This window comes from Dama dama, chromosome 19 (genome assembly GCF_033118175.1).
Source record: "Dama dama isolate Ldn47 chromosome 19, ASM3311817v1, whole genome shotgun sequence".
Lineage (NCBI taxonomy): Eukaryota > Metazoa > Chordata > Mammalia > Artiodactyla > Cervidae > Dama > Dama dama.
The window spans coordinates 3,031,691-3,051,671 of NC_083699.1; the positions used below are offsets into that span (position 1 = coordinate 3,031,691).

The following is a 19,981-nucleotide window of genomic DNA, read 5'->3' on the forward strand; positions in this document are numbered from 1 at the left end:
GTGTGTGTGTGGGTAAAGAATCCACCTGCCAAGCAGGAGATGTGGGTTTGATCCCTGGGTCAGGACAGACCCCTGGAGGAGAACATGGCAACCCACTGCAGTGTTCTTGCCTTAAAAAGTCCATGAACAGAGGAGCCTGGCGGGCTGCCGTCTAGGGTGTCACAGGGAGTCAGACACGACTGAGCGACTGAGAACAACCATGAGTGTGGAAGAGAGGGTTGAGGGGCCCCAGGGTCCCGGGTAGGACATACTGCTTGCTTCTCCAAGTAAAAGGAGGCGGGTTTGCTAGAGCTTGTGAGGTGGTCCCTAAATACACTCAGCAGTGATGGGCCCCTATTTAGATGGAAGCATCAAGGAGGGAAGGCTTGTTGGGGGAAGTGATGTTTAAGAGAGACTCAGAGCGACTCTGGGGAGGTGGTTGGGTGACTGTGGACTCTTGGCTCCAGGTCGAGGAAAGAGTTGAAAAAGCCTGAGACTTGGCGCGTGTGAGCGCCTGGATGAAGAATATGGCCTCTGCTTCAGATGCTGTCCGTGAGGTTGTTGGCTGGGCCTGTCCCTGACTGAGACTCCTGTCTATGGTCCTGTGTAGGACGGGCAGAGAATGCGCTTCTTCATCCCTCCTCTGCTACCTGGTCCTTGCCCACTAGGTGTTAAGCTACTGTGTAGTCTGAGAATTTAGCATATCTGGACTCTATATTGGATTTAATTTTTATAGCCCCTTGAAGGTTGCCAGTGATCTCCTGCTAAAGAATGGTACTGAGACCCTCTTAAAGTGGTCCCTGGGTTCTCTCCTCCCCCTCCACCCCCAGGAGGCTGTTCCTTTATTGATCGAGCAGGTTAATCACAGAGGAGTTGATTTTGCCCAGTTGTTGGTTGACCAGGGTCCTGGGGTCCTGTTCTCTAGTTAGGATGATGTAATGAACACCTTCTTTTTCCTTGTTTTAAGATCAGGCCTTTGTGACACTGACCACGAACGATTCCTATGCCAAAGGAGCCCTGGTCCTGGGCTTGTCTCTGAAACAGCACAGGACCTCCAGGAGGCTGGTCGTGCTCATCACCCCGCAGGTCTCGGACTCCATGAGGTGAGGACACGCCGCCGGGCCGTCGGTTGGGCTCTGACATCCCCTCCCCTGTTTCTGGCATCAGTGGACCTTTCAGGCCAGACCCTTTGCAGGGGTTGAGTGCTGGAGGAGAGCGATGAGCGCTGCTGAGTGAAGGATTCCTGGGTCCGAAGCCTCTTCCTGGCTCTTGGGAGCTGTTCCAGCCACGCTCCATCTGGGAGGTGGAGTTCTGGCCCTAGTGCTTGCTGATCCAGCTAGGGTTGGGCGCTTTCGTAGGCAGGTCCCCTCCGGGTGATCCAAGCGAGTGACTCAGTCCAGCCGTCCCTCCGTGTCGTCCTGCCTTGCCTGCGTGCCTTTCCCCCACAGGGAGCGGGGGCTACTGTCCTGTTTCCAGCCAAGCAGACCTCCCTTGCCTTTGAAAGAAAGTGGCAGTTTTCTCCACCACATCTGACATTAGTAACCTAATGATCTTTATTTACAATTCAGTAGACTAGATATTTTCCAAAGGGCTGTCTGAATTAGGGGTCCTGCTAAGAAAGACCCTCAGGGCTATAAGCTGCTTGTTGATTGGGTTAGTTCATGTTACTTTTTTGGAGTTAAATTTTGAAGTATATGAATCAACTGCCTTGATCCTCATACTAACTTATTTAAGAGTACCTTGCCACACTAGCACCTCTGTATTGCGTTTATTTTTGCGTTCTTTTATCCCTTTTAGAAGTTGAAAATGCCCCTTTTGTAACTCTTTTCAAAAAACATAAGCACATGCCAAGGACCCCTGAAAAAGAGGCATTATATATGCATACGTATATCTCACACACTAACAATCTTGTTCCTAAAGGGTAATTTAGGAAAACCAAATTACCCCCAAACTGCCTCCTCTGTGTATGTCCTCATCTATAATCACTTTAGTGAGGATACTGTAAGAAAGAGGGTGTGGTCTTAGAAACCACGAAACCAAGCCCCCTTTCCGGTCGTCAGGGGTACACAACCATTTCTTTCAAAGAAATCAAGTTTACAGTGTGAACTGGAACATATTTTGGTACAGCTTTGGAGGTGACTAGTGCGATATCAGTTTTGTTCCACATGCGTGATGTTGTTGTCAACTTTGAGTGATGGCCTGTCTTTCTCCTGCGTTTTTTCTTGTGCTGAGTTTAGTGTTACCTGGAAAGTACACGCCTCCCTCACCTCTGGCTTGCTTTCTAAAGTCAGTCTGTAGTTAATTTTGGGCAGGGAGAAGTGTTGTACCTCACAAACCAGAGTGAGTCGCTCATGCCAGGAGTGCTAAGCATATAACAAATGTTGGTGTATTCGATGCAAAAGAATGGAAACCAAGTCATTGAGTCACTCAGCTTCTTTTACGACACACAGCTTCAGGCAGTTGTCAGCTGCCTTAGCAAAAATTACTAATTAGTTATGGGCTTCAGTGCAGATACTGTATGTCTTAACTCAGCATTACTTGGGAAAGGATTCAGTGGTCAGCAAGAATCAGTTCTAATAAAATATTACTGTTAAAGATGTCGGCTGTTGAAAAGACGTCTGACCAAACATCAGTTACATTTTTACAGGCTATTTCACAACTTGCCTGGTATTCAGTGGTACAATAAAACATACGGAACTTCTTCTATGATACTGTTTAAGACAAGTAGTTCATCCTTACCATAAGCAGTTCTTACCGTTTTAGTGAAATTAACAGCACATGCAAATCAACAGTTTGTGCTGAAGCCAATTAGGACATATTTAAGAGACCGTAGTATACCAAAGTAACAGATTGCTGTCATTGTTGATAAGCTAATAAGGATGCAGTCTTATGTTATATGGGTCACTTGTTCTGAAGAGGTGCTGAGAGCTGTTTTCTGGGTTTCACTTTGATAGGAAAACTTTAGAGACCGTCTTTGATGAAGTCATCGTGGTGGATGTCCTGGACAGCGGTGATTCTGCGCATCTCACCTTAATGAAGAGGCCTGAGTTGGGTGTCACGTTGACTAAACTCCACTGCTGGACACTCACACAGTACTCCAAATGTGTATTCATGGATGCAGATACTCTGGTGAGTGTGCCTTTGATGGCTGGAGAGATGGATATAGTAACTGAAACCAGTTAGGCATGTGAAGAATGCTGTCAGGACTTGACAGTAAAGTGCAGATAAAACCGCTGTTGGGAAAAGTGTCAGGTGTTGAAGGAGAGTAAGACCAGTCTGCCTCACAGGTGTCGTCTGATGAGTTAGTCCAGCAACAGATTGCATCTGGTGTGCTGGATAACTTAAGGAGAACTTAGGAAGGGTTCTGCTATAGAAGAACAGCTCTGAAATGCTTTCCCTTCTCTCCACCCCCTTACCCTTGAATCAGGTCCTAGCCAATATTGACGATCTTTTTGAGAGAGAAGAATTGTCGGCGGCACCAGACCCGGGGTGGCCTGACTGCTTCAATTCTGGAGTCTTTGTTTATCAGCCTTCAGTCGAAACATACAATCAGCTGCTGCGTCTTGCTTCCGAGCAAGGTAGCTTTGATGGTACGTATCCGCTTTCCCCGTATCGGATAAGCTGTGAACAACTTCCAGGGGCTGCTCTTCTCAGGGAGCTGCTGCGTGCCCTTGTGTCTGCAGGGCAGTGATACATGTGACATGACAAGCGTTTTAGGCTGCGCTGTTCTGGGAAATAGTATGTGTGTGCGTGCATGCATCTTTTTCCCGTAGGTACCTCGGCTGTTTCACAGACTTGCCCTTCATTGATCTTCCTGTGTCTAAATTAGAGTGTGATTAAAGCAACCATGACTCTTCAGGAATTCAGAAGACCACTAAACAAATGAGAGGTTAGCAGCTGTCTTAAGCCTGAGTAAACTGAAGTGCAAGAACTAACAGGAGGACCCAGAATTGTCTCCGAGGAAATTTGAGGAATAATTTAGGCTCTCATTCTCAGAACACGGCTCCATGAGTAGTCTTCGTCTCCAGGTTTTCACGGCCTGTGAGGCAGTGCCTCAGATAGAGTGCGGTCTGCAGAGCCGCAGCCGAGAACCTCGGCGGAGTCGCCGTCCGTCTTCCGTGGTGCGCGTGTGTGTCTGTCTGTAGCTGTCAGCACGTTTACACAGAAGGGTGGTGACTGTGATTTAGGGCCTCACATCCTTTGGAGAATTTTGGTTAAGTTAATTAGTTAGGTATACTTCTATTTTGGCCCAGTCTCTAACATAATAAATAATAAGTCACTTTGTTTTTAAGACAAACCACAAAGCTGGCAGTTAGTATGCAAAAGCAACTTTTTAGAAAATAAATGTTGATGGATCCTTTGAATTAAGAAAAGACCCAGTTGTGTCTAGGAAGAAGGATTTGTACAAGGAGACCCCCTCTCGGCAATGACTCTCTGTCAGATACTTGACGCTGTGGCAGAAGCCGGGGGCGGGGCCAGAGCCCTGGGCAGACCCCAGGCCCCAGGGGCTGCCTTCCTCTCCAAGAGCAGGTGTGAGATTTGCAGTGAGCAGATCTTTTGACGCCAGCAGGAATGACCATCCTCAGCTGACATAAAGGATGCAAATACGGGGGTTCATCTCCATTAACTAGTTGCAAAGTTAAAAATTACAATTTCAAATTTAAACTTTTTGAATTGAAAGTACATCTAGAAGTTCATGGGATTGCTGAAATTAAGAGATTGGAATTTAAAACATTTTTGTATGTGTTAGTCACTCAGTCATGTCCAACTCCTTGTGACCCGCGAACCTTAGCCTGCCAGGCTCCTCTATCCACGGAATTCTCCAAGCAAGAACACTGGAGTGGGGAGCCGTTCCCTTTTCCAGAGGATCTTCCTGATCCAGAGATTGAACCCAGGTCTCCTGCATTGCAGACAGATTGTTTACCTTCCCCACCAGGGAAGCCCAAAACATTTTTAGTTACATATAAAATTGAAATTGGGTTTTCGTTGTTGCTGTTCACAGAAATTGAATTCTGTTTGGTCATTTGAGGATTTGGAACAGCAGCCGTTTGAAATGTCATTGAAAAAGGAGGAGAAATTTAAATCTCAATCTTGTCTCACTGTTTGACTAGTCTGTACTCTATACCAGCAGTGCCAAACCTGGGTGATTTGGCCCCGCCCCCTGGGGACTTTTGGCAGTGTCTGGAGACATTTTTAGTTGTCACAAGTGAATGGGGAGGCGGGACTGGCAGCTAGTGAGTAGAGGCCAGGGATGCTGCTAAACATCCTCCATCGCACGCCCCCCCCACCAGAGACTCATCCGGCTCAAGAGGTCAGTAGTGCCAAGGTTGAGAAATTCTGCTCGATGCCAAGTCATCATGTGCCCTTAAAACGGTGAGCAAAAGCATCTGAGCCGTAATAAACGGCAGCCTCCGACAGGAAGTGCCTTCTCACTTTAAGCAAGCTTGAGTGAGAAATAATGCCTTGAGTGCTGACTGTGGTTATGGCCAAATGTAACTTCTTCACGTCACTGATTTATTTTGTAGCTCCTGCTATTTTCCTTTCATATAAGGAATGAAAATTATATTGGCATTTGAGTTCAAAACATGTATTTCTCTTGCTCACACAAAAATAGTTACCTTTGCACAGAAGGAAGATAAGAGTATTTTTAGCAGAAGTCCACTGTTTGTCTTAACCTTTGCGTCAGATTGTGGCTTTCTTCACCTCCTCTCATTAAATTTAAAGGAAGTAGCATAATCCTGCCAGAAATTCCGTGTAAATTCTCAGATCTAGTGAGTGAGTCACATTCTACAGTAGATCTAGCTACCTAAAACGGACACGATTGTAATCGCGTAAAGAGAATCCACTTTCTAATTCTGAAGAATACTAGATTCTGTTGTTGCAAGATGAAAGTTTGGATACCAAACAGTGTGCCATGATAAATTACTGGGTTACAGTTTCAGAATATAAAATGGTTTAATTAGCTGGTAGAAACCAACCTGGATCATGTATCTGTTCTGGAACCAAGAGCTACTAAAGGAGTTGATGGTCCATTGTTAAGAAGCAAGAACGTGTGAAGAGGGCTCAACCAGAAAGCACTTTCTACTTTTTCAGCTGGAATCTGAAACCGCAGGAGATTCTCTCTGTGCCTGGGAGCACATTCATTATTCAGCAGCAGGGTTTCCAGGAGCTGGCCTTTCTGGAGGGTGCTCCATTTACTGGCTCGTTGGTGGCAAAGGATGTGAATTATTTCTGTGACTCGTAGAAATACCTAGTTGAAAGAGTTGAGAATTCAGCTGTGTAGATAGGAGCTTATGGGTATTCTCTTTTTTAATGTTATTTATTTTTTATATTTTTGGCCATGGTAGGTCTTCACTGTGGCGCCGGCTTTTCTCCAGCTTCGAGGAGAGGGGCTGCTCTCTGGTTGTGGGGAGAGGACCTCTCACCGCGGTGGACTGCGGTGTTTCTCCCTCTTACCGAGCGCAGGCTTTGGGAGTCGGGTTCCTGGGCTCTCGAGCGCAGCCTCAGTACTTGTGGCTCCGGGCTCAGTGGGACCGAGGAACTGACGTCAGGCTCTCAGCGCAGAACCCTATGTGGTTTAGATGTCGCCCTGGGCTCTGAGATAAGCACTGTCAGGAATTTCCTTTCACCTTACCGTACACTTCTAATATCCGCAGATATCCCCCCCACCCCCAACCCCAGGTGCACTGAACGGGGGTCTTCAGTCCCAGCATTTTTAGACCGACAGTCAAGAAAACCTGTTTGCAGATAACCGTATCTCAGTCTGAATGTCTTGCGAGTTCTGCTTAATCTCTTCATACGTTTGGCAAAACCTGATGGGGCCTGATGTCCACGGACAAGCCACGCGGGCTGCTGATGGCTGAGCGTTTGCAGCCGCCTCTGCAGCCCTTCTGATGTGAAGGAATGTGGCTGTCACGGCTGCTAATCACCAGTCCTCTAATCACGCCGCACCCTGTCTCTGACCAAGAGGATATTCCTAATATGGCAAATCTGCTAGGGACCGTGCCATCTCTTTTCTTCCCCAATATCTATGGAGTGTTAGAAATTTCAAACTAGTGACTTCGTACCTAATTCATGGCTGGCGTTTAATTTCCCACAATGAAGTGTCTAACTTCCTATGCTGTTAATACTTGTGGACTGTCTTGCATTTACTTCATAACCAACATTACATGTTTTCTGAAGAGTTGTACAATAACTGTTGCAAAACACGTATACCGTGGCACTTTATAGACTCTGACAAGATAAGGTCAACTTCAGGACTTAACAGAGAGAAGGAAGAGAGGTGATGATTTCGTAGATACTAGTCAGCAGTTTTGTCTCCACACATGAGTTTGCAATAAGGCTGATTCACTTGACTCTTCATTTGATTAAATTAATCTGGATGCAAGTTGAGGTTTTTATTTCCTTTCCTCCCATGACTCTAGAATATCCTAAATTAAGGATGCCTATACCTTTGAAATGGTTGGATGGCATCACTGACTCGATGGACATTAGTTTAAGCTCCCGGAGTTGGTGATGGACAGGGAAGCCTGGCGTGCTGCAGTCCATGGGGTTGCAAAGAGTTGGACACGACTGAGCAACTGAACTGAACTGATACAGTTGAAAAGTTTAGTACTTGAGAGTTGCTGTATATTAAATTTCGTTTCCATGTGTTACCTTCTAAAACCTAAGTGAAAAATTAGAATTCATATTTTCCAATTTCAAGTATCCATCTTTTTTAAAAAATGGAATTCATTAGTGTAATCTAAATACCCTAAACTTTTTTTAAAGTCATGAAATTCTGGTCTGTAGTTGACTTGTCAAAAAAAAAAAAAAAAAAATAGAGCAGAGCAAATTGGTATAGAATGTTAGGTATGGTTTTCCTTCAGCAGAATCTAAAACCTGCTGTGAGGTCATTAAACTGTGTGTTCCCTATTCTGATTTTAAGGGGTCACTGAGACCCTTAAACTGAAATTTTTTTCTGTGCTTGGAGATGTAAGCTGGGAGAGTAAAACGAAGTTTTAAAATAATTTTAAAAGAGTTGGTTCTAAATTCTAAAGTGTAAAATTGACCCCAGTGCTACTGTCTCTAACCTTTGCGGTTAGTTTGGATTCAAGCTGTCCAGAAAAGGAGTGAAGGAGAGGTGTTCCCAGATAGTACTTGTCTTGTTCAAACCAGAGATGCTCAGAAATTCAGATGTACCTCACCTGGTCCTCTGACTTGCAAGGTTCGACCTTGACAGGTGCTCATGGCAGGCTTTCCCAGTTGCCCACAGACTAGGCTACTTGTGGCTCTGTAGGCCTTAAGCTGTGTTGTCAGTTGCTTTGAAAATTACTCTGTTCTCTTGTGTTTATATCATTCAGTAATTAAATTTTAATTGATTGGGTAGTATCTTGAATAAAGATGAAAAGCAAAAGTCATATCATGTAGCAAAATACATGAGTACACACAGTTTTTAAGAGCTGTTTTTATCTCACTGTACCTACCCATGAGGATTTTTTTTTTTTTAACTTGGCCATCTGTTTCTAGCCTTGTAACCAGCAGAGATCATGAACTCTTGAGAAATAGAGACGGAAGGAAGAACTAAAGTGTTCATGTGTCCAGGCTCTTCAGGGAGTCATTTTACTTCTTCATTTATTCCTTAACAGTTTTGTGAAGTAGTCATTTATTTATTCATTAATATGTTAATTCAGTAGATATTTATTGAAGGCCTGCTATATGGCTGTACTGGGCACCAGCATCGACACAGTTCAGACAGCCGCTTGCCAGACAGTCTGGCAAGGTCTGAAGCAGACAGTCTTTCTTGATGCTGGGGCTGGGTTGTATGAGTGTAGTTTTCTGTCTTCACTTCCAGTGGACCATCACATGCTGCAACATTCATGAAAATATATCCTGGGAATGGTACAGGATGGAGGAAAATATTATACTGGCTTTATTACAGATTAATGACTTAAAATTCATTGCCCTGACTAGAGAAAGCAGTTGATATATTCCTCATTTTAGAGATGAAGACACTTAAGTCTTCTATCGCTGCGGCTACTGTTTCTCCCCTCTAAACCATAATGTCTACAAATATTTTGTCTTTTTATTGTTAAAATAGTGGATGTGTTTTATTTGATTAATGAGATATGGTTGATTTATAATATATGTAAGTTTCAGGTGTACAACATAGTGATTCACCGTTTTTAAAGGTTACACTCCTCTCATAGTTATTATAAAATATTGGCCATATTCCTCGTGCCGGACAGTCTATCCATGTAGCTTATTTTGTACATAGCAGTCGGTACCTCTTAACCCCCTGACCCCCATCTTGTCCCCACTTCCGTCTCCCCACTGGCAACCATAGTTTGTTTTCTGTGTCTATAAGTATTACTTTGTCTTTTTTAATCGGCAGCACAGGTGATAGTCTCGAATTGTTTTGTGGGTCTAGAAGTATTTTTGTAAATGATTAATTCTGTCTTCATTTCTGTAATCCATTCCTATTGAAAAAAAATCATTTGAGCTCCTCATCTGGGGAAGATACTAAGTTTAAGGGCTAGGAATACATAAGTAAATAATACAGTTTTATTTTTATCCCTACCTGTATAAAGCTTGTACATTGTATATTTTATGAGACATTACATTTAACACCTAATTACACAGTTAATTATGTAATCATGAATCTGATAAATTCAGAGTGCTAAAAGAATCTAGACTTAGGATCTGCCTTAAATTGAGAAAGTGAAATTTAAACCACAAATAAATGTTCCCTTGCATCTATGTAATTATTTAATAGCTTGATTATTACAAATATTTTTTAAAGTGAGAAACAAAAGCCAAACATGAAATGGTAAAATAAATCAATCGTTCTTGGTTTAAATGGATTGAGGCCAGTGAGATGCAGTGATGCTAAGACCAGGGCTCAAAGTACCTGGATTCCCATGAGCCACCTGGGTTAATCCGATGATCCTTAGTAAACCTGATGGAAATATCCCCAAGAGCTGGAACATTCACAAACAGTAACTTAGTATCCTTGGCATGCTCTCTGTAGGCAAGAGTGAGAACACCTGCCATGCATGTTATGGGAATTCCGTGTTAAGGAGCGAGTCACATTTTCATTTCAGCATTTGTCTATGTTGTTCAGTCACTAAGTCGTGTCCAGCTCTTTGTGACCCCATGGACTGTTGCCTGCCAGGCTTCTCTGTCCATGAGATTTTCCAGGCAAGAATACTGGAGTGGGTTGCCATTTCCTTCTCCAGGGGATCTTCCTCACCCAGGGATCAAACCTGCGTCTCATGTGGATTCTTTACCACTGAGCCACCGGGGAAGCCCATCCCTCTCCTATAATATTAAGCATATTTTGCTGTAAATTGTTTGCTTGATTTATGCTCTTCTACTCCCTGATTAGGTTGAGAACCATTTGAAAGCTGGAGCCTATTTTAGTCATCATAGTACCTATATGTAATTTATGTAACCTCAGACATTTTCTATAGAAATGACATTTCTGAGAGTTACATTCTCTAATATAATAAAATTAAAAAAGGGTCATTCTCTGAAAGACCCTAGACCAGTGTTTCTCAGATTTTAATATGCAAGCAAAGCATCTAAGGATTCAAATGAGCATTCTGGTTCTGTGGGTCTGGTGGGATTGGGACTTACTCGTCCACGGTTCTGTCAAACTCTCAGGTGATGCCCCTGCTTCTGAATCCTTGTGTTGAGCAACATGGTTCTAGAGGGACATTTCCTTGGGGCTAAGAAATTCAGGTTCACATTTAAACCAAAATGCATCCCCCACCCATGCTCTGCTATTCACAGTAGGCAAGCCGGCTGCCAACAAGCTATGGGAAAGCGCACGAAATACTTAAGCATTGAATAGTGCACACGTTAAAAAACAAAGCAGCACTCAATTCCGTTTCTGTCTCATAAAATAAGGGACACAGGTTCTGCTAAGTGCGGTAATATGTTCATGTTTATCAGGTTCATGACTCTGGTCTAAAGACCTGGAAACCCTCAGTGGCTGTGACGTTATCAGTAGCCCTTGGCCAGCCTGGGGGGGGGAAGATAGAGGATTCTGCTGTTTGCTTTTGTTGCGGAACAGGTGTCGTGCGCCTCTCGTTCTGTTTCCTTTCTCTGCCTCTCACCTGTGCCTCCACACCCACGCCTGCTGGGTCACAGCTGCCGGCGTGTCCGCTCATCATGCTCGTTGCTTCTGAGCTGATTGAGATGAACAGTGTCTTAACCTGTCTAAATAAATAAAGTTGCCTCTGGACGCCTGACTGGACAGAAGTCGTGGGATTTTCATTAGAAAAGTTCAGCAGCCTTCGTTACACCCTCGTGTGTCTTGTAGCACAGACCTGCTTAGATCTGCATTCTTCTTTAAAGTGAGCTCGAGTTTAGGGACTTCTAATGAAGGGAGATTGATAGCACCAAACACAGACTTTTCTAGTGAAACTAAAACATAGTTTTGCATGATCTTGAGATCTGCAGTTGAATATTTGGAAGAAGATGGTTAGGTGGCTGAATTAAAAAATTATGTAAGACGCCATAGACTTCTCGGTGGTGTTTAATTCTATTTCTAATCCACGACTTTTGACTAAAGGGTCACCCTTCATAGTCACATAATGAAGTCAGTGGCTGTGGAAGTTGCATGGTCTGTATGTTCTGCGCCCTGAGAGGCAGGGTCCTTGCTGAGGTTTGAGGACGGACCAGCTGAATGAGCACCATTGATTCAGACGTCTGCTGCCCTGCCCCTCCACTTGCTTGTTTCCTGTTCTAGCGGTGCTTCTCAGCCCTGCCGTCGGCACACAGCCGAGGGCTGACGGTGTCGGGAGGGTACCTGGGAGTGAACGGAAGCAGCCTTTTGTGGCTGGAGGCAGCTGGCCAGGGGCTCTGAGGGATCAGCAAAACTCTTGACTCCTGTTTCCCAGGCTCACCCTGTCGGACTGGGGAGTTCTGCTTTATGCTTACCCTTCTGACCTTCATGGAATCGTATTTCTTCTCTGCGTTACAATGTCGTCAGTAGTCATTTTAAGTGGAATTGCTTAATTTTAAAAGAAAAGTCTTTAAATGTGGCAGGAAAAAACAAATGGTAGAAAAAGATATGTAGTGTGATGCCTAGTTTTATAAAGTTCAAAAACAAGTGAAAATATATATTGTCTGGAGACACACATATGTGGTAGAGGAAATCAAGATAATTACAAACAAATTTCATGATAAATAGCTCCTTCTGGGGTCAGAGGCAGTGAAATTGGGTAAGGGAACCCCCCACAGAGAATTTAAACTGTGTTGGTAATGTGTGAGTTTTTCAGTTGGATATTGGGTATATTTAGTGTTATTGTATGCTTTATAACCTACACATATATGTTTGTTTTGATAATATATTTCATATTGAAAATAAGTGAAAAATGGAAAGAAAAGGTCTTGGCACAATTCTCATTCTTTCCCCAGTTGTAGTATTAATATGCTAGAATTACAAAAATAATGTAACAACATTAATGAAAAGTTGGAGTGAGGGAACATCTGGTAACATCAGTCCCCTCACACTGCTGCTGCTGTTGGATTTATTTTCTTCTGGTAGGAATGTGTGTGTTCTTGGGGCTTCCTCAGTGGTAAAGGATCTGCCTGCCAGTACAGGAGACCCAGGAGATGAGGGTTCGATCCCTGGGTTGGGAAAAATCCCCCGGAGAAGAAAGTGGCAACTCATTCCAGTATTCTTGCCTGGAGAATTCCATGGACGGAGGAGCCTGGCGGGCTACAGTCCATGGGGTCACAGAGAGTCAGACACGACTGAGCACATACACACACACATATGTTCTTAGTTATAATGTGTGTTATTGTGTATTTTTATATTACACAGTATATTGATGGTCTTTATAACCACTGGTTTTAATGGCTGAATAACGTTGGGAGTGGTTAGTATCACAGTATACTAACCACTCTTCTGTGGTGGAATATTCAAGTTGTTTCAGCTTTTCTGCCATTAATGTCCGTCTTCATGGTTCTTTTGTTCATTCAACAAATAACTTACCCGTGTGTAAGGCATTCTGCTAGCTGCTAGAATTACAGTGATAAGCAGAAAGAGCCATAATCTCTGTCCTTGTGGAATCTAGAATCTAATAACGAAATTCTTGATGGAATTTTGCTTTTAAGCCACATTAATCTTTGAACTTTAAAAAAAAATTTTGAGTGAACTGTAGATTTACATGCAGTTTAAAAAAATATAGAGAGACCCCATATGCACTTCATTCACCCTGTTTCCCCCAGTGGTAACATCTTGTGTAATTGTAATTCTGCAACAGGAACTGATGCATTGATGCAGTCCACCAACCTCGATTCTCTGTTGAGCTACTTGTCCCTTAAGTAATGGGGGCCTCTCATAACTTTCTGAAACAGAGAGATGACTCCATGTGAGGTCACTCCAGACAGTTGCTCAATGATGCCTTTGATCCATAGAGTGGATCAACGGCATGTGGAAAGGATGGGACACACAGAGGCTAGGTGAGGTACATTTGGACTTTAAACCTAGTGCCCTGACCTTGCTACTTAGCTCTGAATATTAAATGCATCTCCAGATCTTTAAAGTCTTTTTCAGAACCAAGAAAAATCAAATAATAATGACAGCCAATTCGGGTATGTTTAGAGAGGAAAACTAGGTCTAAGTGCAGAGCGAGCCGGGGAGGGAAGTAACTGTGGTTAACCAGGCTTGCACTTTGAAAGAGCAGGATTCTCCTTGCCGTCACCCTCCCTCCCTCCCGAGTACACACACACACACCTGTGAACACCCGCACGCCTGAGCTGCTGTTCTGATTCACAGGAGACCCTGGTTCTGGGCAGGTGAGAAGCACATGGCCTCTGGTTGAATGTGTTTTGAAGTGGCTTAGTGACTCTTTAGTTACTTGTGTGTTTGTGATTTAGGTCTTGTTCTTAGCTGTTGAGATTTTCGTTGTTTTATTTCTTTTAAGTGAACGGCATGGTCCTCACTCTCTGAGGAAAGCGTGAGGTCCAGGAAGCCCCAGGGTCTGAGCAGTCACTGTGCTAAGCGTTTGTGGCTGCTGCTGACTTAGCCCAGTGAGGACTCACCTGCTTGGAGGTGTGATTGGTGGCCGGAGGCTGCGCTGGTGGGACGTGGCCCGCTGTCCGTCAGCCTTCCATCCATGCTGGGGGCTTAGAAGCATTCTGCCGTCCCAGTTTGCTCTCTTTTGCTTTTGACTTCTTTTTCTGTACCATTTCTCTTTCATTTAAAAGGTCAGAGAGCAAATTTTTTTTTTTTTTTTTAAGTATTTCTTTTATGTGTTCATTTGTTTTGGCTGTGCTGGGTCCTTGATGCTGTGGGGGCTGCTCTCCAGGTGTGGTGTGCGGACTTCTTACTGTGGGGGCTTCTCTCGTTGCAGGGCATGGGCCCCAGGGTGTGCAGACTTCAGCAGTCGTGGCCCCCCAGTTCTAGAGCACAGGCTTCGTAGTTGGGGTGCACGAGCGTAGTTGCTTCCCAGCACGTGGGATCTTCCTGGATCAGGGTTCACACCCTTGTCCCCAGCATTGGCAGGTGGATTTTTTTTTTTTTTAACCACTGAGCCACCAGGGAAACCCTTTAACCTAAAGCCTAAAATCTTTGACCAAGAACCGTCTGAACTCCCAGCCCGGGGTGGTCTAGTTGCTGCCTGCCTCCTGGAGACCCTCCTGGCGGCAGGTGAGCCCCGCCCTGCTCTGCAGGCTGCCTTCCAGGCCGTCTTTCCGTAGCTGCGTGTTTTGCCGTCCTCGGGCCTGCGGTGCTGTCTTCTGCCCGGAGCACCGTCTGCCCGCCTTCTCCCCGGCTGCAGTGGTCGGCCCGCCTGTGCCGCCCTCGGACACCCTGCGTGTGCAGGCGGTTCTGGCTTACACACAGCCTCCGCGTGGAGGCCTGCCCCCGCCTGCCAGACCACGTCTCACGCCGCTGCCGCACGCCTCGGGGCGCTCAGGACTTTCCCTCACTGCCCTCATCCCCGTTTGCCGTGGTGTTGTGGATTCTGGATTTGCTGACAGTGGGGCCTCCCAGCCTCCCCAGACTGTCCTCGATGATGGCCCTGTCTCTGCTCACAGCTGATTCTCGAGTGCCTGGGCTGGTGGTCTGGCACATAGCAGCTTTGCAGTCAGTATTTGCTCAATTAATGAATTAACTCAGGGAGATGGCTACCCTCTAAAATGTCCTCCAGGTGTCTGACGTAGAATTTATTATTTTTAAAATGGAGTTAGTGGGAATTTCCTGGCAGTCCAGGGGTTAGGACTCTGGGCTGTCACTTCCGAGGGCCTGTCTTCAACCCCTGGTCCGGGAACTAAAATCCCACCAGCCTTGAGGCACGGTCAGAAAAAAAAAAAAAAAATAGAATTAGGACCTCTTTGTAAAGGCCCAGTTATATATTCCTGTAAAATTATTGACCTGTCCTTGACGTCTGTGACTGTAATTTGTTTGTTTCTTTCAGGTGGGGACCAGGGTTTACTGAATACGTTTTTTAGCAGCTGGGCAACAACAGATATCAGAAAACACCTGCCATTTATTTATAACCTCAGCAGCATTTCTATATACTCCTACCTCCCAGCATTTAAAGCGTAAGTGCCAAGGGTTTACCTGTGGGGTGGGATGCTGAGGGCAGGGGGCGGGGTTCCGATTTGGGGAGAGGGGTGCCTCAGTGTCATTCTTGGGGCAAAAACAGATGGAGGCTCTGAGGAAAGTCCTTTCTCTCCTAAGAAACTTGGCTCTGATGGGGAGGGGCCTTGCTGGTGTCCATCGCTTTACGTTTGGAGGAACCCAGAGGGCCCTTAGCTGCCTGTGGGAAAAGGTTCCCATTGGTTCCTGGGATGGCAGGCCCTCTGGTGAATCTCCTCTCTGTCGTGGTCAGGAACACTTCTGCCTTGTACAAGCTGTTGCGCCTCAGCTGTCTAAAATGAGGGTGTGAACAACCCTCTCTGTGGTGGTGGTGGGGATGGCATAAGATGTGTGGTGTCATGGTCAAGGGCAGGGCCTGTGGAGCTGGCCTCCCTCACTTCACATCCTGGAGAAGCCACTTCCTGGATGGTTACTAGTTACTGAACTCGCAGCTCAGGAGAAGTTGGGCTTGTTACTGAACACGCATCCCCGGTGTCCTCCAGAGGCTATCGTGAACACTCAGGGGGGTGGCTCAGTCAGTAAAGAGTCTGCCTGCAACGCGAGAGACCGGGGTTTGATCCCTGGGTTGGGAGGATTCCCTGGAGAGGGAAATGGCAACCCACTGCAGTATTCTTTGCCTGGGAAGTCCCATGGGGAGAGGAGCATGGAAGGCTGCACAGTCCTTGGGGTTGCCAAGAGTCAGACGTGACTGAGCTACTGACCCTACCTAAGGGAGGCAATCACGTGAAGAGCTGAGAGAGGCTGGCCTCCCTTTGTTGTGGTTCAGTCACCAAGTCGTGTCTGACTCTCTGCGACCCCATCCATGGACTGCAGCACGCCAGGCCTCCCTGTCCATCACCAACTCCCGGAGTTTACCCAGACTCATGTCCGTTGAGCTGGTGATGCCATCCAGCCATCTCATCCTCTGTCGTCCCCTTCTCCTGCCCTCAATCTTTCCCAGCATCAGGGTCTTTTTCAGTGAGTCAGCTCTTTGCATCAGGTGGCCAAAGTATTGGAGTTTCAGCATCAGTCCTCCCAATGAATATTCAGGACTGATTTCCTTTGGGATGGACTGGTTGGATCTCCTTGCAGTCCAGGAGGCTCTCAAGAGTCTTCTCCAACACCACAGTTCAAAAGCATCAATTCTTCGGCCTCCCTTAGCATTTAGTAATAGCAGGCGATGCGTCCTCTGTGTCTGGGAGGGGGTCTAGCAATGCAGGCAATCTCTCAGCCTGAGGAGCAGCGTGTGGTTCCTCATTCTACCATTTCCCTGCAGTGTGGGGAAGGCTCTTGGCTTCAGTCCCCCATATGTAAAATGAGGAGGGAAGTCATAACCTCCTTCGTCAGGCTGTTGGGATAAAGCAGTTCGTACACGTAAAGTGCTCATTTCACACCGTTCCCTGTGTGTTTCTGATCCAGCAGCTAATACAGCCCGGCTAACGGCTTGTCTCCCAGTGAGGGCCTGGGCCCTGTCCTCTAGCCTGTGACTCATTCGTGTGCAACCAAGAAGATGATTCAGGCTTCTTGAGCGGAGGCCAAGCTGTCAGGGTGATCCTGAGACACAGCCGTGAGCAGTGACAGACACTCTCTGCTGAGTTGGGCAAGGCCCATGATCTCTGAGCCCCGCCTGGGCATTCCTGAGTGAGCAGAAAACAAAGGGTCTTTCTCTCCTTGTGTTTCATTATCCGAAGTCCCCTCCAGATATCTTGCCCCACGGGGATGAGCCTGCCTGGCTTTTTGAGGCAGAAATGTTTCCTTTTGTGTTCTTTTCTGGGCAGACTCTGTCCGCCTTACCCAGATAAAGATTACAAGTATCTTGTGTTCTTTCCTCCCTAACTGTTCTCTTGGACGGTGTCTCTGACATACTGCAGCCTCTTCCTTTCTAGAACAAAACAGACAGCCTCTCAGACATACCAACTGTGGTCTGAGTGAAGCAAATAGGACACAAGTCACTGTCAAGGGATGGACCAGGAGATGCATGATCTTGGCCTCTAGTCCTTGGCCTTGTGAGGTACAAGCCTGTCTTGCTTGGAAGCGTGGACTTGATTTTCTCTAGTTTTGCTTTTAGTTTCAGATATACAGCAAAGTGATTATTTCTTTCAGATTATATTCCAGTAAAGGTTATTACAAGATATTGAGTATAACTGCCTATGCTTTACACTATGTCCTTTTTGGTCTTTTTGATGGATAGCAGTTTGTATCTGTTAATCCTAAATTCCTAACTTGTTCCTTCCCCTCCCTTTTCCCCTTTGGTGACCATAAGCTTGTTTTCTATGTCTGTGAGTGTGTTTCTGTTTTGGATATAAATTCATTTGTATTGTTATTTTTCAGACTCTATAAATGAGTGATAACATAGAATATTTGTTATTGTCTGACTTACTTCACTAAGTATAATATTTTCTCTGTGCCCGATTCTTCATAGCCCTTATTGCCGCATAACTCACAGTGTTCCTACAAACTGGTTCCTGCAGACCGTGGTCCCTTTGCTGCTGTTCACGGACTGAGTCATGTCCGACTCTTTGCAGCCCCACGGACTGCAGCACACTGGGCTTCCCTGTCCTTCATTGTCTCTCAGAGTTTGCTAAAACGCATGTCCGCCGAGCCGGTAATGCCGTCCAACCATCTCATCCTCTGTCCCCTTCTCCTCCTGCCTCCTGTCTTTCCCAGCATTAGAGTCTCTTCCAGTGAGCCGGCTCTTCGAATCAGGTGGCCAGAGTATTAGAGCTTCAGCTTCAGCATCAGTCCTTCCAATGAGTATTCGGGGTTGATTTTCTTTAGGAGTGACTGGTCTGATCTTGCTGTCCAAGGGACTCTCAAAGAGTCTTCTCCAGCACCACAGTCTGAAAGCCCTCTAGAACTGAATTGCTCTATAAGAGGGCAGTTGGTTAATTTAATTGACTAGCTTCAGCTGAGCAAGCTAAGGTGAGCATGCAAAAGAGAAAGAATCATTAGTGGTGTGAGCAATTCTGTGCCCCTTTCCACTCAGATCTGCTCATCGAGCTTGTGTCCTGAGATGACTGTACTGGGGAAACATGAATCTGACATCCTCCCTATTGAACTCTGTTCCCAAACCGTGTTGATACAGAGATTAAAGACTCATATTTTTCATGTAACATGGCCTTATTTCCACGATGGTTCATTGAGATTCCCTCTGATTTTCATTTTCCTACCAACGTTGAACTTACTGTCCCTTTAGTGATAAGCCTGGTTTGCACAGACACTGCTTGCATTTATTTTATTTTGACAAAGAACAAGAAGCAGGTGGAGCCGAGTTAAGTTATTTGGGGAGAAGATAGACTTACTTGCTGGAATCTTGGCCGCCTCTCTCAGAATCCCAGTGGTTTTCATATCCTCTAAATGAATTTCCCAGCGCAACGGTTTGGGGTCTAAATTACCAAAACAGTTAGGATGGTTTCTTCTTCCTGACTCTATAGAGATGAGTGCTAATTTTGGACATCTGCTTGGTGTATGGCCATAACTGTAGTGTAGATGGCGCACTGGGAGGCTAGGAGCAGCCCCGGCAGCAGCTTGAGTCAGCTGGTGTGTGACCTGAGGGGAGTTAACACTGCCTCCGAGCTGCTCTCCCTGGGCGGGGGTTGGCCCCACAGTCTTGGTAATGAGGCTTCTCAGAGAGCTGCCTTGCCTCTCCCACTGCTAGTTATTTAGGGATACGGAAACCAGATCACAGAACTCATTTGCCCTTCCCTTTGCCAGAAAATTCTTTTGTTTTGTTTTGCAGATATCCGTCTCCAGAGACATTTTTCCTTATGTTTTTGTTACAACTGGGAAGGGCTAAAAAGGCAGGCAGTTACATTTTCTTTTTTTGTTTTAAGTTAATATAAAATTGTGGCCCAAATCTTGGAAGTTTCCCAGGTGGCTCAGTGGTAAGGAATCCGCCTGCCAGTGCAGGAGATGCGGGTTTGATCCCTGAGTCGGAAAGATGCCCTGGAGAAGGAAGTGGCAACCTACTCCAGTATTCTTACCTGGAGAATCCCGTGAAGCCTGGTGGGCTATGAGTCCATGGGGTTGCAAAGAGTCTGATACAACTTAGCAAGTAAACAACAACACAGCCAGTCATGAACTCTTGGCTGCAGTCGCTGCCTAACCAAGAACCCTGTGCAGAGCTGGGAACTCCGAGTGAATTCCAAGCCCCACTGCTGGGCTCAGGATGACCTTGCTGGCCTCCAGGACGAGTGGCCCTGTGGTGTGCCGGCCTCCCCCAGGACAGCACAGGTGGTGGCCGGTGAAATGAAACTAAGGAGTGGTTTAGAGGCTTCATGGAAGAAGTCAAGAATCTGGCTCACCGGCTCCTAGCAACTGTGTGCCTTGAGAATGCCAAGACAGTATTTAGATGCCCCAGAATCTCACCACCTTGGATATCTTAGAGCAATGTAGCCTTTGCTCTCACATGAAGTTTCTGCAAAA

The 19,981-nt window shown here is 45.8% G+C and overlaps 1 protein-coding gene across 1 annotated transcript in view; it reads left to right on the top strand.

Moving 5' to 3' along the window:
* The first annotated feature begins 491 nt into the window (after window positions 1-491).
* GYG1 (glycogenin 1) overlaps window positions 492-19,981 on the top strand; it is a 34,167-nt gene continuing 14,677 nt past the window's right edge. Inside the window, exons 1-5 of the mRNA XM_061168074.1 lie at window positions 492-536; window positions 952-1,082; window positions 2,934-3,108; window positions 3,407-3,569; window positions 15,393-15,519. Coding sequence (XP_061024057.1) covers window positions 498-536; window positions 952-1,082; window positions 2,934-3,108; window positions 3,407-3,569; window positions 15,393-15,519 — 635 coding nt within the window. The 5' untranslated portion in view covers window positions 492-497. The remainder of the gene's footprint in view (window positions 537-951; window positions 1,083-2,933; window positions 3,109-3,406; window positions 3,570-15,392; window positions 15,520-19,981) is intronic.